Source organism: Trifolium pratense, linkage group LG7 (genome assembly GCF_020283565.1).
Source record: "Trifolium pratense cultivar HEN17-A07 linkage group LG7, ARS_RC_1.1, whole genome shotgun sequence".
In the NCBI taxonomy this organism is placed as follows: Eukaryota; Viridiplantae; Streptophyta; class Magnoliopsida; order Fabales; family Fabaceae; genus Trifolium; species Trifolium pratense.
In genome coordinates, this window is record NC_060065.1 from 22,099,338 (window position 1) to 22,114,796 (window position 15,459).

A 15,459-nucleotide genomic window follows, 5' to 3' on the forward strand; every position below is an offset into this window, starting at 1 on the left:
CGTCTTCTCGGACACTACCAAAGTGTACATTTTATAGTCATGACGGACTCTACACTTGTTCATTTTATAGTCATGACGGACTCTACATTTGTTCATTTTATAGTCATGACGGACTCTACTCATATACCAAGACATGGCAACAATCACAGTATTAAACAATTAGTAAATACCAAAGCTTAACACATACGGAAAACACATTACAATCCGATCAGATAATGTCACATAACAATTATCAAATACATGTGCATTTACCCTAATGCATCTAATGCCAATTATCCAATGTCATGTCATCCCTAGACACGACTAATGCATGTGGTACCATTTCCACGTTGTTCAGATTTCAGTCATGACGGACTGTTCAGATTATAGTCATGCACGGACTGTTCAGATTATAGTCATGCACGGACTGTTCAGATTATAGTCATGCACGGACTCTACATCAGTTTTACATCGTTGCTGGATGGTGTCAGTTTTAGATCATGCAGGATCATCATCAATACAGTTTTAAATCATGTCGGATCTCGGTTATCATCAACCATCTCACTCATAAAGAGGAGTCTCACAGTTTTATATCATGTTTGGATATGGGCTCCAGATCTCGGATAACATAATCCCATCTTCGGCCACTTTTCATAAACATAATCTATTTTCATCAATTATTGGAATTCACATGATTCCCATAACACAATTATTCATGAATGCATGATTACTTTTAAACACATCAAATACATGACGCTATCTAGCTCGAAGCTATTCATTCACTGATGCGGAAACACAATTCCAACATCTAACACATTAGGATAACACAATATCCTATCACTCAAATCATAATTATTCACATGATAATTATCTGCATAACCATTTTTATACACATAAGTTTCATTTACACTTATGTCATAAAACACACATCATTTCCTTAACATTGCAAATTAATGCTAAAACATTAACATAGTCACTTGAACTACAAGTCATTGCATACGCGTGCGAATCATATAACGATTAACAATAAGCATTAACAACATCAACATGTATCAACAAACATGTAAGGATACCCTTAAACCATGTTACAAGTGCCTAATTGTACTTAAAACAATTATCAAAAAGTTGCTGTCACAGTGCTGTTCGCTGAGCGAATCCGTAGCGAACACGTAGCGAACACGTAGCGAACACGTAGCGAACACGTTCGCTGTAGCGAACAGGTAGCGAACTACATCAGAGGGTTGCAGGTACATGGCGAACAGATAGCGAACCCGTAGCGAACTTATTCGCTAAGCGAATCCGTAGCGAATCCGTAGCGAACTTATTCGCTGAGCGAATCCGTAGCGAATCCGTAGCGAACTACACCAGAAATATCTGTTCTTGAGTTTTCTAAGGCGGTTTAACATTGAATCAACTCAAAAATTCATCCAAACATGTTATAAATTCATATAAACAGCCATTCCAAACATATATGGTATCAAGGAACATTAATCTTCCCTTCCAAACATCCAAATACCTCAAATAATCAAAATCATGCCAATTTCTTGCAAAATAAGCAAAGTTGCATAAACATGCAAATCATTGATCAAACATCTACATATTCCCATTTTCAACTCCCCAAAGTTGTTTACCTCATCTACCATGAGTTCACTACACATGTTAGGATCAAAAGAATCCATTTTCCATTAAGAAAATCACCCACAAAACCCACAAGAAAATAGAGTGGAAAGAGTTTGGGAATGGAGGAATCGACATCCTCCCCTCTTCCGAATCACTCACGAATATGTAATCTAACTCTCGTACCTTAGCTCGACGAATCCACAAGCTTGCTCTTCTCTTTCTCTCCCACGAGCTCTCCCTCTCCCTCATGAGCTCCTTGCCCTAGCTAAGCTCTTCAACTTCTCATGGATTGCAACTTATGAGACTATTCATGGTTGACTTGGCTACTTATAGCTCTCTCTCTATTCTCATGGATCAAAGCCCACTTGGCTTAGGCCCAATGCCTATTCCACGCCCAAAGGCCCAAACAACATAACTTCTCGCTCATTAACTTACGTTCTCGCTAAATGATTATTCGCCGCTTAATAATTTAATTATAAATCACGCCCTCGCGTAATAAAATAATTAAATAACGAATACTAAATTTTGGGTCGTTACAATCCTTATGTGTTACCACTTCCACCGAATTGATGTGAGTGAAAAAAACAATACACTTTTAACTGAGTAGCCTGCACCGAGATCAAGGTGCCACACCCATCTATCATATATATTTACCAGCAAAAAAAGAAGTCTTAAAAACCGCACAACACTCCATAACCAACTCATCCTCCCAAGCAAACAAACGCCTATGCCATCTCTATCGGTTCCCCACAGGGACGGATCCAGACATGATATATTGGTGTGGCTAAAAAAATTATGTTCACAAACTCTATAGTTAAAAAAAAAAATCACGCTTGCAGATTAGTTGAAGAAATAGTTTCATCTCTACAAAGCACGTTAAAAAATAACAAAATAACAAAAAAAAGAAGAATCATATTTGTAGTTGTAGAGTTGAGAGGAAAGTAAGAGAATAAAATTTAATATGTTATTGAGATCAATTAAAATATACAGTATTATCAATAAAAGTGTATAAACCTTTAATGATAAATTTTAAATTATCCGATAAATTTTAAATTAAACCTTTAATGTTGGTGAATTTCAATAACATATCAAATTATTTTAAATTTTTGTAAACTTTTACATGAATTATCTAGATGATATGAATTTTAAATTTAACGATAAATTTTGTAAATTTTATACTCGTTAAAATGTTATCGGTACAATTTAATTTCAAGAAATTAAAAGCCAAAAAGGAACCTATATAGGACTTGAGCTCAGGACCCTTGAGTAAATGGGGGGATACATAACCACTGAGCCAAAAACATAATTGTGATAATATTAGTAGTTATACATATATATACAATAATTCTGGTGTGGTTATAGCCACAGTCATCCCCTACATGCATCCGTCCCTGGTTCCCCACCACTACCGGTTCCCGAACACACATGCATACATGCAACCTGACCACTACACCACCATTTGATATTATCTCATCATTAGATCATATGTCACGTCGTTTAAAACATATCACATCGCCAATTTATAGTTAAAAATTATGATAGAGAGATCAAAATTGTTGAATTTTAAAATAGAGAACCAAATCTACAAAATGATAAAAATAGGGGAACCAAAACTGCGATTAAGCCTATGTAAAAATAACAAAAGAGAAGGATAGTTTATTATGCCAATTTCCAAATACCATTTAACAAAAGAAAATCAAATAATTCAACTAAAGTGGTTAACGAGCTTTTCCTTATATTGTTCGGAAATTCGAATTTGATTTATGGTAGAAATAAATTATATCAAATTTTACTTAATTCGTGACCAAATTCTGATAATTATTAGAGTACTTCTTTTCCAAGTCTGAATATTAAAATAATAATAATAATAATAATAATAATAATAATAATAAAAAAAAAACAAAAAGAGAGAGAGAAAAAATGAAGTTGAATAGAGTTGAAGCTGACACTGTTACTTTCATTCGTTTTGGTGTGTCTATGTGATGTCTGAGAAACTTGTTTGAAATCCAAATTCTCATTTCAAACAAAGTTAAACAATTTCTGATCTTCATTCGTCTCAATGCAAACTCCCGACGACATTCGCAACCTTCCCATCGACATCACTTTTTCTCGTCTCGGAGGTTACATTCATTCATTCATCATTATCATTTTCCGTTTTCAATTTCATTTCCATTTTTTCAATTTTAATTTCTGATTTCAAATTTTTCATCTTTCAAGAATGGTTGGTCGATCGCAAAAGAGTACCAGCTGATTGGCGGAAACGCGTGGCAGCAATTAAGGCTCGAATTTCCAAGGAATTCTCATCCCTCCCTAAGGATTCTGATCCCCTTTTTCAAACCCTAGACCCTGAAGGTTATTTTTTTTTTCTTCCTATTTTTTAGATTGAAAACTATATATATATATATATATATATATATATATATATATATATATATATATATATATATATATATATATACAATTTTAAATTATCATATAAGCAAGTGTATAAATTATGTCCCAACAATTACAGAGAGAATGTTGTTAAACTTTTTTGTTACTGGTTTTAAGTTGTTTTCATATAAATTATACTGGGAGCTTATTGATTATAAGAAATTTTGGTGGGTGACTTTGCTTGCATAAGATGGGATTATTATAGTGGCATTGCTTTATCTTTTTTCAGAGATTGGTTATTTAGAGGCCAAACAGATATATGATATTCTCTTGAATTCTACTACGGAAAGCAGGAACATATTTGGTCGACTATCTGGTTCTGCGGTGAGATACTCATACCCGTTGTTAGTGATTCTCAAATTATGTATGATTGTTGTCGTCATCATTATCATTATTATTATATTATTATTTGGGTAGGGTGCATGGGAAGCAATTGTGCGGTCTTTTGAGAAAGATCATGTTTTTCTTGGTGAGGCTGCGCTTATTATCACCCAAAATGTGAACTATGAAATGTAAGCAATGTGTTCTTTTTGTTTTTCATTATATTTTGTGTAGAAAATGACACGTGAGAGAGTATTGTTCTGTTTCTTTTTATTTTAGTTTGTCACTGTGCTGTTTGTTTTTTATTATGAAGCCCTTATCAGAGAAAGCAGGTGCAGAAGATTCAACAGCAGCTGGCAGAACTTGACCGCAAGGAGGCTGATATAAAAAGAAGTGCTGCACTCTCGGCAGCAAAATATGTTGAAGCTTGTCAAGAGCTTGGCCTACAGGTTTGGATTTGTGTGGTGTATTTATTTGCTTTTAAATGGAGATTGTGGTTGATTATATTGTTTTGCAGGGGAAAAATGTCAGATTAGAACTTTTGGAAACAGCAAAATCACTTCCGAGTACGTTTCGCAGGATTTTGGATGTTGTGAATAGCGATAACATTTCACAGGCAATCGAATATTATTGCAATTTTGTCAGAGATGCTCACACCGAAAAGGAAGTAAGGGAGAACTGTAACTATTGTTCATTTTATTGTTTTCATTTATACCTGATGGGCTTAGAGTTGACATGATTTTATTGTTTTCATTGTTCCTGCTACTCTCTTGAATTATCTCAATAGAAGGATGGGCTTAGAGTTGACATGATTTTTGAATAAATTAATTAGTATAATGAATGCAGAAATCTTCCGAAGCTGTGCTGCAAAACTTGAGGAACATGCGTGAAAATCCTCCATCTTTAAATGTTGCTGTTGACTCTGAGGTTATTAATACTGTTCACCCAAGTAACCAGGAATCAAACCCTGCAGTAAGCGATGTGGAATTTGCTGCTCCTGACATTGACTGGGATATTTCAGTGGAAAGCTCACAAATTGATTGGGACATTGGAACCGTAGAAGAAACCGAGGATACTGGTAATGGCTTGGGTCCGTATGAAATCATTAATGCCTCTGAGGCCATACAGACTTCTTCATCAACTGAGGATGTTGGATCTGATCCAACAATATCAAACGAAGAACTTTGCTCACATGCAGATATATCCTGGGATATTAGTGTTGAATCTGCTAATGTTGATGTGATTGACGATGTTAATGCATCAAATGCAGTGCTAGACAATCAGACTTCTCTTCCAGATGCCTTATCTCAATTGACAGAAAACAAGGAAGGCAAGAGCCAGCTTTTAGACACAGAGTACAGGAATAAGATTCTTGATGATCTATATGAGGTATATACTATATAATAGTTATGCTTACTCATTAATCTATCAAGATCTTGTTTTTGCTCATATAATTTCAAATATTAAACCCTGGACATACAGAAAGAAACATAAAACTGCAATTTTTGTTAAAATTTATTTAGTTCTTTTGCTATTAAACAGTTGCCTGCCTTGGATAAACTTATGAGTTAGATCCCATGAAATTGCCAGATTAAATCTTATTTATTTGTATTGAATTTTTATGCCATCAGGTGAAATCCTTCTTAAATCAACGGTTAGCTGAATTGAAGAACGAGGAAACTTTGTCACTGCAAAATCAAGTGCAGGCAGTTTCTCCCTTTGTTCTACAACAGCATGCTGCTGATGCTATAGAAACGATGCAAGGTGATGTTTCTTTGGCAATTTCATTGCTGACAAATAGGAAGACAAGGGATCTGGTTATGATTCTCAACTCCAAAAGGTATACTTGATATTTTATAACTAAGATTTCATGTTTATGAGAAGTACATTGATTGAGATGAATTCAGCTGTGTCAGATTTTGTATCTATTCATTGTGTTAATGACTTGGTGGACTATCCTTTGTGGCCAAACTTTAGATTTCTAGACAGACTAGTCAACTCTCTGGAGGAAAAGAAACATCATGAAGTCAAGTTGAAAGATGGATTGAAGGACTTGGCAACTAAGCGCATGGAACTGCAGAATTCATTATCTTCATTGTGGCCTAAACAAGTGAGTTCTACTTGTGTGTGCTTGTTCTATTTTAGTTGACAGTATTCATAATGCTAATTTCATGCATTATAGTCTGATTTAAGATCAGAAAGTCGTTGGACAAATCCATGCATCTCTTCCTTCCCTTCTTTGTTCCATTTTTTTTTGGTAGGCAAAGAAGTGACATTTCTTATTTATATCTAATTATCATCCATCAGGAGACAACAGTTCAGCTGTTTGGTCATATTGAACCACGAGCTATAGTACATTCACCAGCTCAATTACCCAGTTTGGTTTTAAAACATTGATTTTCTGTCTATGGTTTCTTTAGTGAGATTAGTTTTCTTTCCTCAAAAATATAACAAATGAGTGTGTATAAATTGCTTGGGAGGTCATTAAGATATGATAATAATAGGGTAGGGTGGGCATCACTTTCAACCCATAGAGTATTTCTCACAGCATCACTGATTTACTATAATTCTTTCTTGTGAAAAAGTTATGATATGATGTTTTAGTAGAACGGAACAATGTCATTTCTTTTTAATTTGTTTGTTTTCTCTTTGCTACAATTAGGAGATAGAAATCAATGTATTGCTTCCGTGTTACTATAACCCCCTTTTTCTCTATTGTCCTTATTCTTGATTCTCTGCTACCAAGCAGAGAAAAAGCTCTATTCCATTCCATATGCATCTGTAGACAACTAATCTTTACATATTATTTCCTCCTTACCCCCCTTCCCTGGTTTCTTTCTGTTCTTATACAAGAGACATGCTAAGTTTTGAGTGAATCGCAGGATGCGGCTGTGGGAAAAACAAAGGAACTGAAAAAACTGTGCGAGAATACACTTTCATCCATGTTTGATGGAAGACCAGTTAATATAATTGGAGAGATCAACACTCTGTTGACCAGTGGTCTTGGAGCATGATGAAGATCTGATTAAAGAAGAGAAGTTTCCTTTGATAATGATAAAGCCTTTAGGTGGATAATGACTACAGATAAAATAACTGAATAATGGGTTTTATGGGGTAGAACCTTTCCTTTTTCTTTTTGTTCTTATTTTCACAGTACCTGTTATTTTTGACAACTTATACAATGCAAATTCACACAGACATGTTATAGATTAAGAACTAAGAAGTAACTTGTGGTACTTGGTCGTCATTTGAAACTGTCCTTATTGATCTTATAAGCAGAAGATACGGGATGCATTATTCTTGCTTGATATTTTTATCATTAATTTTTTATGTCCAATTCACTTTCATGACAAGGTTAGGCAGCACATTTACTCATTCTGAGTTTTTTATGATTAGAAATCGAGCTCGGTTCTGGAATTTATAACACTCATTCTGCGTAGTGCACTATTGAGAACCATTATTACATCACACCCAAGAAGACTAGGCTCTAGGCAAACTTCAAAAATTTACTAAAACAATTAGATCTCATCTCACTATAGTTTATATCTTGAAAAATATGATGTATCAGATGAAAAGCGTCCAAAATGTTTTATGTAATTACTGAATATATAATACATTTCCTCGATAAACTATGTTAGGTTCAAATGGAGGCCACTTGTGAGGAGTGGTGGGGTCTCTGCCCTATATTCGCAAGTTATATTCCTTACCTACCGTCTCACTACAAAGTTAGTCATTGCAAAAGAAAGTGATTTAATAAGTCGTAATTTCATGTAGTATTATTCATCACTCCGCTACGTATCATTAAAAAAAGAAAGGCATTTAATGTGTTTTGGATGAAAAATCATGCTATTTAATATCACTCAAATTAGTATGTAAATCCCATTTCAAATGTCCAAAAATAACTCCGTACATAGTACAACAATATGAACCTTTTCATAGGGGAAATTCAATCTAATTCATGCAGTATTTTTTTACAAAAGAATATTTTGTACAAAAGAATATTTTTTAAGAAAAGAATAGAGATCAACTAAAATTCCTATTAATTGCGTTAATGTCAACTAGTTTGCAGAGTATGTAGATTCTGTATGACTGTGTTAGTAGTACATTAAGCAGATACATAGCTCAATGATGGTGATGGTATAAAGCGGGAGGTGGTTGTACGAAAAGATCTGTCAAGTGGGTCAAGTTCAGTTCCATCTGCTACACCACCGGCACTCTTTGACACATTAAGCTTTTGCATAAAAGATACAAGAGAGTCTACTATTTCAGACATTGCAGGTCTGAATTCCTTTGCAGGCTGTGTCAAAGATACAATTCATTGCAAACCAACGCAAAGGGGTGAATAGATAATCTTGATTAGATTCATGTTTTGATTAGTATAACTTGATAGTAAGAGCTAATATGAATATGATAATACCTGAGTGCATACAGAAATGATATCAGCATAACGAGAAAGAGCTTTAGATGAGAATGTTCTTTTAATCGCTGGATCTACCATCTGCTCCAAACTCTCACTATCATGAAGCCTTGATGAAGCCCAATTTGCTAGATACTGCTCTTCCTTTGGCATAAAACTGTGTTGCAAGAGGAATAGAGTCCATTATTAGACAACTCCGGAAAAGGAAAGACAGGAAATTGTCGCAAGATGGATTCAAATCATACATTTCGAAAGGTTTTCTTCCTGATAACAGCTCCAAAAGCAACACTCCAAAGGCAAATATGTCACTCTTTGTGCTGCTAATTCCCGGTTGGCCATGATCAGGTGAATCATACCCACTATCTCTAATAGCAATCTCAGAAGCCTGTTTTTAACTGATCATTAGTCAACGAACCAATCTCACTGTATAGTTAGACTATTATATATGTTATAAGTCATTTTGCAACTGTTACTTTATAATTAGTCAGGGAACTTATATTCTTTTCACTGAACCTATCTTACACGAAGTCTTAAATAAAGGTCCGCAAAAGTGATCTGGGAATGGACATAACGTTTTTTATATTGCCGAAACTGCATTGAGACTGTGATTCTCCGCAATATAAAAAATTATGAAGTAACTGTTACCACGACTGCTATTTAAAATCATGCTCAGAAGCAACTTTCACCTAGACTTGGTGCAATTTATGTAACAAGAGCAAGGGACAAATAACATTATCTTTGTTCTGTAACTGGATCAATCAATATTAGGTATAATTGACACTTATTCTTGCAAACTTACCCGAGCTTTGGCTTTAGTGTTGGTCAGTGGTTTTAAGATAGCCAAGCCACAGTCAGAAACACGAGGCATCAGCTTTTCATCCAGTAAAATATTGGCAGCCTTCAAATTGCCATGGGTGACAGGAGGGGAGAACGTCGAGTGCAGATAACTGTAAATACTTGAGTATGTCACGTTTACGAGTTGAGACAGGAAACAGGTTTAAGTAACAAATTGGAACTTACTCTAGAGCTTGTGCAACACCTATAGCGATTCGTAGACGGAGTCCCCAAGATAAAGGTTTGTATGATGCACTGTGTAGAGCATCATCTAGAGTTAAATTTCTGACATAGTCGTAGACAAGAAGATGTTGTCCGTGCTCCAAACAGTAACCTTTAAGTGCAACGATGTTGGGGTGCTTCAGACGGGAAGCGGTACAGACCACGTCTAAGAACTTTTCCTCTTCACTGAAAGATAACCCTGCCATTTGGATGTTCTTCACAGCCAAAACCTTTAAAAAAGAAGAAGCAATAAGTTGTAAATTGAAAGCAATAGATTTGAAATCTGAACTTTCTTTACTGTTTAGTGTTTAAAAGGTAGCTTAAAATTATACCTTGTTATCTGGTAACTCAGCTCTGTAAACAGGGCCAAGAGAGCCTACTCCCAGAAGGTTGTCTTCACTGAAGTTGTTAGTAACCAACTCAACCTCAGCTACTGTGTAAACCTTCGTCCTTCCGGTGTATTTGTCTCGTTCAGAAAAACTTCTTCTTGATGTTTCTCCCATCCTTTTAAGTTTCTGGGAAGGCAATCGCCTTGGATCCAAAAGAGATGCAGCATTAAAAGGTGGGATTTGCAGGCTATCATCTTGTGCCGTAGGAGAGACTTCTATCACCATTAAAAATGAAGAGGGGAAGAAAGCATTAATGACTAAAGATGGAAATGAATTAACAGAACAAGTACATGAAATGGCGTCGTAACATAGGCAACATGAAGAACTCGATTGAAATTAACCTATATATGAAAATTTTGAAAATGGTTGGTGAGATAATCAGATAACTGAAAATTGGCAATGTATCTCAAAAGGATACATGCTTAGGTAGGTGCATGTTCATTTTTCTTACCACTCCTCATACTGATATTCAATTTTCACACCTATCAAGGACCCCAAAAGTTTTCAGCTGAATGTCATAGAAGAAATGTCTGACTGAGTATTTGGTAATTTTAATGTTAAATCTGTATGTATATGCAGTGACCAACAAATTGTAATGTTAAATTTATCGACTGGAAGTGACTCACCTTTGACTGCACTGATTGGATTAGAAGGAAATGGATTAGAAGGAAATGGACGAGAAGAAAATGAAGTACGGTGGTTGCTTTCGAAGACAAAGCTTTCCGGTCTCTGTGTGTGAAATTTATTCAAACTGAGCGCAATGAAGAGCGCTAATCCTGTTACCATTAATGTTCCCCCACCAACCATAAAAGCTATTCCTCCAAGACCAATTCGTTTCTTCTTGTATTTTATTGCTTTAGGAGGAGCATAATTCTCGATGGCATTTGCCTGGGTTGTGGGTGGGCGGCTGGTATTTTGTTCAACTGGTACACCGTCCAAAGGAAATCCCCAAGGAGGAGAGCCGTCCACTGCATGGAACATATTGCTACCAATCCTAATGGAGAGGAAAGGGTATTTTATTTATTTGTTCATTATTTCATATCTGATAAAGAAAATGCAGGTAAACAAGACTACTACTAACCATAAGTTTGGAATGGACTGAAAATGTTGTGGAAGAATGCCACTAAACAGATTTTCTTGAATGTTCCTGACAAAACAAACAAATCAGCAAATAATTGGTATTGTAGATGTGAGAAATGTGTAGAGATAGGTAACCTACAGATAAATGAGTGGAAGCTCAGCCAGGTAAGTGACTGATCCAGTAAATCTGTTATTCTGCAGGAACCTGCATATAAGTATCACATTACAAATAAAATCAACACTATCCTTTCGCAGTATAAGATGAAATGCAAATCAAGTAAAGGAAACTGGATGAGGAGCATTTGAAAGAATAAACTTACAATTTCTCAATGTTTACCAAGGAACCAAATGAACTTGGTAGATCTCCTGTGAAATTATTATAAGAAAGGTCCCTGATGAAAAGAAGAAATCATCATGTGAGTTAAAAGACTAAGATTTGTAAAAAATAATTCAACATCTAAATTTTTCTGCGTCACTTTCTCATGACTCCATTATATAGCCTAATCAGCGTGCTTCCCACAAGCTGACAGAACATTTCTTTCTGGCTTCCACAGTTTAAACTATCCCATGCATTTCCCACAAAAAAGTAGCGCTTGTGTGGGCTATGATATCTGGCTTTTGCATATCTAGCATAATATATTAACAGATACTATTTTTTCCACTGTGACTGATTAAAAAGGTTTAGATTAACTTCATCTTTTGCACTTACTAATCCAGAAAATTTGATTAATATTGCAAAGAAAAGCACTTCTATGGAAATGGTTTAAGCTAATTGCCTAAAATTTCTTACTCATCGGTAAAGTCTATCTTTCATTTTCAATGAAACTGTAAAGCAAAAGACTCGAGTGAAGAGGACATACATTTCTTTGAGATTATCTAAGCCTGTGAACACATTGCCAATTGGTCCAAATAAGAAATTGTGGCTTAAATTCCTGCATAACAAAAGTGATGATATCGGTGCCAATTATAAAACTCAATCATCATATCATACTCGAAAGAGACAAGACAATGCGAAACAACAAATAATCAATGAATGTTAAAAAGTATTCCCATCCAAAGTGTATCTTCTCTATGAAGCTTAGACTAAAACCAACATGAAGGTAACTCACAGATGTCTAAGTTTTTTCATGTTTGATAATGAACTTGGTATATTTTGGCTCAAATAGTTGCAAGCCATGTTTCTGCCATAAAGAAGGATCATCAGAAAAATGCAAAACTTAAAATACAGATAGAAATTGAATTTAGTAATGCAAGAACAATATCAGAAGAGCAGTAGGCATACATATGTGTGGCATTGGGAGGTAACCCATATGGTATTTCACCCATTATGCTGTTGGAACTGACATCACTAAAAAAAACCAGAACATGGAAATAAGTAAATAATATCTTGACAACATAGTGTGAACAATCCATCCTGTTATAATAACTTTCAACATAAAATTACTTACATTATCTTCAAACTTTGTAGATTATACAGCGCGGCTCCAAGAGATCCGGTGAGGTTCATTCCTTGAATTTTGCTGAAACAGTACAGAGAGAGCAAGTATAACATTTATAGTTGCACAATGATATGAAATAATAGGTTATATTATCATTAGAGTATGTGCAATTACAGATGTATAATCGAGGACCCCGAACAAGCTACTCCTGTCCAAGACTCCTCACAGGGATCACCGCCGTTCCATCCTTGCAGCACTTGCGGATAGTTTAGGCTCCTGTACATATCCTTGAGAGCTGCGACTGTATCGAAAAATACAACAAATATATATAGTTTAGTCAGATCCAAGTGTGACCTATAACAAAATTACTTAGATTTCATGTTCAAGCATACATTTTTTTGTTTTTCTCAGGTACAAAATCTAACCTTCACAAATACACAAACATTCTAAAATTTTTACATCTTCAATTTAGCATTAAAAAGTAATGTTCTACTTTACTGGACCCCTAATTATCGAAATACTGACAAAATCAGCAACTGATTATAGCTCCGATCACCACCACGGTTTCCGATGTTTTTGAAACCTCAACGCACATTTCATCGGCCGCATTAAACCGTGACCATCCACAGTATCAAGGACCGCGACATCAGCACAACCATTACTGCGGCGGCTAATTTAAACTCTACTAACCACAGAATATGAATCTACAAGCGAAATTAATTCAGAATGCATAGATTCACAATGTTATCAATAATCCTAATAATAGCATAATCTTTTTCAATAGTATCTTGAAAGTAAAAAGATTCAAAGATAACACAAAGCACAGTACTAGAAATCTCGGCAACAGAATCATAACCGCAATATCAAGGTTTACCGCAATTACGAAACCATGAAGCAAAATTATATAACTTGAATCGATTTTCAAGAAAAGATTAAACAGTTACCGTCAAGTGGATCCGTGTATGCGAAACCCTGAGAAATCAAAATTGCGAAGAACGCAGCGAAGACGAGATTGAAGTAGTTACAATTACGAACCATTTTCGAACTCTGGTTGGTTTTTCTCTGTAATTTCTCAAATGCGAAAGTGAATCGATAGAATCGATTAACAAGAAGTGATTAACGAAAACACGATTACAAAGAGAAATGTAATCTTTTGTGTTAGTGAAGAGATTAGTGATTTTTCTTGATTGATTGAACTCTTTGAATGTGTTAATTGAAGCTTTATTCGTTATGGGTAGTTTTTTTTTTGGCGCGCAAGGTTTAACGGTTAGGTGCAGTAATCGCATGCACTCGCTTCTATACAGTATTCCATGCTCCCCAACAAGTCAACAACAACTTTTTTTTTTGTTGGCTCTATCATCATTTTTTTAATAAATAAAATATGGAATTAAAGGGTATGCCATTTTTAATTGCACTTTTTTTCTTCAAATTTTTAAGAATAAACCATAAATTTAGATTTTAGAATTATCATTCTCGCTGATTCGATTTCTGAACTATCGAAATATACTAAATAACTTCACACTTATTATAAAGTTTAGTTAAGTATAATTAATTTTTTTAATTATATAAATAAATAAAGGGTATTTTCTTAAGAGTTGGTGTAAAACAAAATTTATATTAGTGGAGGAGTATTATAAGAGTATTATTATTAAATAGAGTTAAATTAATCAGTTTAATTTATATTTGTGATTTCTGTAAAAAAAATAAAAATATTTATATTTGAGATAAAAGACAATATTTTTTTTTTGTCTAAATTTGAGATTTGAGATTGGGTACAATATTTTATCAATTTATGGGACATTGAATTGACCTTATGTATTTCATAAATTCTTCGATAGAAATAGTCACCGCTAAATAGCGATAGATATTTTGTAATTATAACATCATAAAAAAAAGGAAGTTTGATGAATAAATGTATTTTTATCAAGTTGCAATGTTAAATTATAATGCAATTTATATGTTATCCGGTGATCTTCCATTAAATTTCTTCTAGGAAGGAGGAGGGTGTGGACTTGAAGATATGATTTAACACTAAATTTGATGACTTATAATGCAATTTATATATTATCTTATTACACAATCAATTGCGAATGCTATAGAGCCTAACGGTGAGTGCTTTTTTGGTGGGGAGGCGGAAATCGCAATAAAGGAATTCGGTAGATGACTTGGGATAAACTTACTTGCACGAAGTCGAGAGGAGGTATGAGATTTCGAGACTTGAGGACGTTCAACTCATCCATGTTAGCTAAACAAGGTAGGAAAATTATGAGATATTTGAATAGCTTGGTTGCAAGAATTATCAAAACGAGGTATTTTCTGAATTCCTCTTTTCTAGATTTCAAATTAGGCCATAGTCCAAGTTATTCATGAGGCTGAATGGGGAAAAATTCAGCTGTACAATGTTTGATTTTAAAATTGTTTCTGGGACTGAATAAACTGGGGACCAAGAGATTGGACATAAATTGAAATTCTTGTCCTCCAATGAATATTTTGTGCACCAAATATCGTACAAGACAAAATTTGTTTAGTATCTTAAACTTTGTCCTATGTTGTTATGTTCTGTGCAATACTTGCACTTTGCAAATCAAACGGATCTTGTATGCACATAATTTAGCTTTCAGAGGTCATCAAGTTGGTTTCTCTTAAACTGTGTATTGACATAATTAAATTGAGCTGAATCAAATAAGATGAGATTGATCAAACAATGATTTTAAAACAAGGAGAA

At 34.6% G+C, this 15,459-nt stretch overlaps 2 protein-coding genes across 2 annotated transcripts; one reads left to right on the forward strand and one right to left on the reverse strand.

Moving 5' to 3' along the window:
- The first annotated feature begins 3,492 nt into the window (after nt 1-3,492).
- On the forward strand, nt 3,493-7,676 carry LOC123896806 (CDK5RAP3-like protein). Its single transcript, XM_045947184.1, has 10 exons — nt 3,493-3,719; nt 3,817-3,951; nt 4,262-4,356; nt 4,450-4,544; nt 4,667-4,802; nt 4,871-5,020; nt 5,200-5,742; nt 5,985-6,193; nt 6,331-6,463; nt 7,236-7,676. Exons 1-10 carry the CDS (start codon nt 3,659-3,661, stop codon nt 7,365-7,367), a joined length of 1,689 nt encoding a protein of 562 aa, XP_045803140.1. The 5' UTR covers nt 3,493-3,658; the 3' UTR covers nt 7,368-7,676.
- A 782-nt stretch (nt 7,677-8,458) lies between these two features.
- On the reverse strand, nt 8,459-13,772 carry LOC123896060 (protein STRUBBELIG-RECEPTOR FAMILY 2). The gene is made up of 16 exons (XM_045946506.1): nt 13,679-13,772; nt 12,909-13,035; nt 12,744-12,815; nt 12,578-12,643; nt 12,405-12,476; nt 12,156-12,227; nt 11,616-11,687; nt 11,435-11,500; nt 11,297-11,362; nt 10,842-11,209; nt 10,159-10,472; nt 9,791-10,056; nt 9,570-9,717; nt 9,016-9,155; nt 8,771-8,927; nt 8,459-8,650 (listed from the first exon to the last, which is right to left on the reverse strand). Exons 1-16 carry the CDS (start codon nt 13,770-13,772, stop codon nt 8,459-8,461), a joined length of 2,292 nt encoding a protein of 763 aa, XP_045802462.1.
- Nucleotides 13,773-15,459: the final 1,687 nt, after the last annotated feature.

Excerpts from the sequence above, each read along its gene's own strand:
- LOC123896806 (XM_045947184.1), top strand. The coding sequence starts at position 3,659 with ATGCAAACTCCCGACGACATTCGCAACCTTCCCATCGACATCACTTTT. Across the intron at positions 6,194-6,330 it reads ATGATTCTCAACTCCAAAAG|ATTTCTAGACAGACTAGTCA; the intron begins GTATACTTGATA and ends GCCAAACTTTAG. Across the intron at positions 6,464-7,235 it reads CTTCATTGTGGCCTAAACAA|GATGCGGCTGTGGGAAAAAC; the intron begins GTGAGTTCTACT and ends AGTGAATCGCAG.
- LOC123896060 (XM_045946506.1), bottom strand. The coding sequence starts at position 13,772 with ATGGTTCGTAATTGTAACTACTTCAATCTCGTCTTCGCTGCGTTCTTC. Across the intron at positions 11,363-11,434 it reads GAGCTTCCACTCATTTATCT|GAACATTCAAGAAAATCTGT; the intron begins GTAGGTTACCTA and ends TTGTTTTGTCAG. Across the intron at positions 8,928-9,015 it reads GGAAGAAAACCTTTCGAAAT|TTTTATGCCAAAGGAAGAGC; the intron begins GTATGATTTGAA and ends CTTGCAACACAG.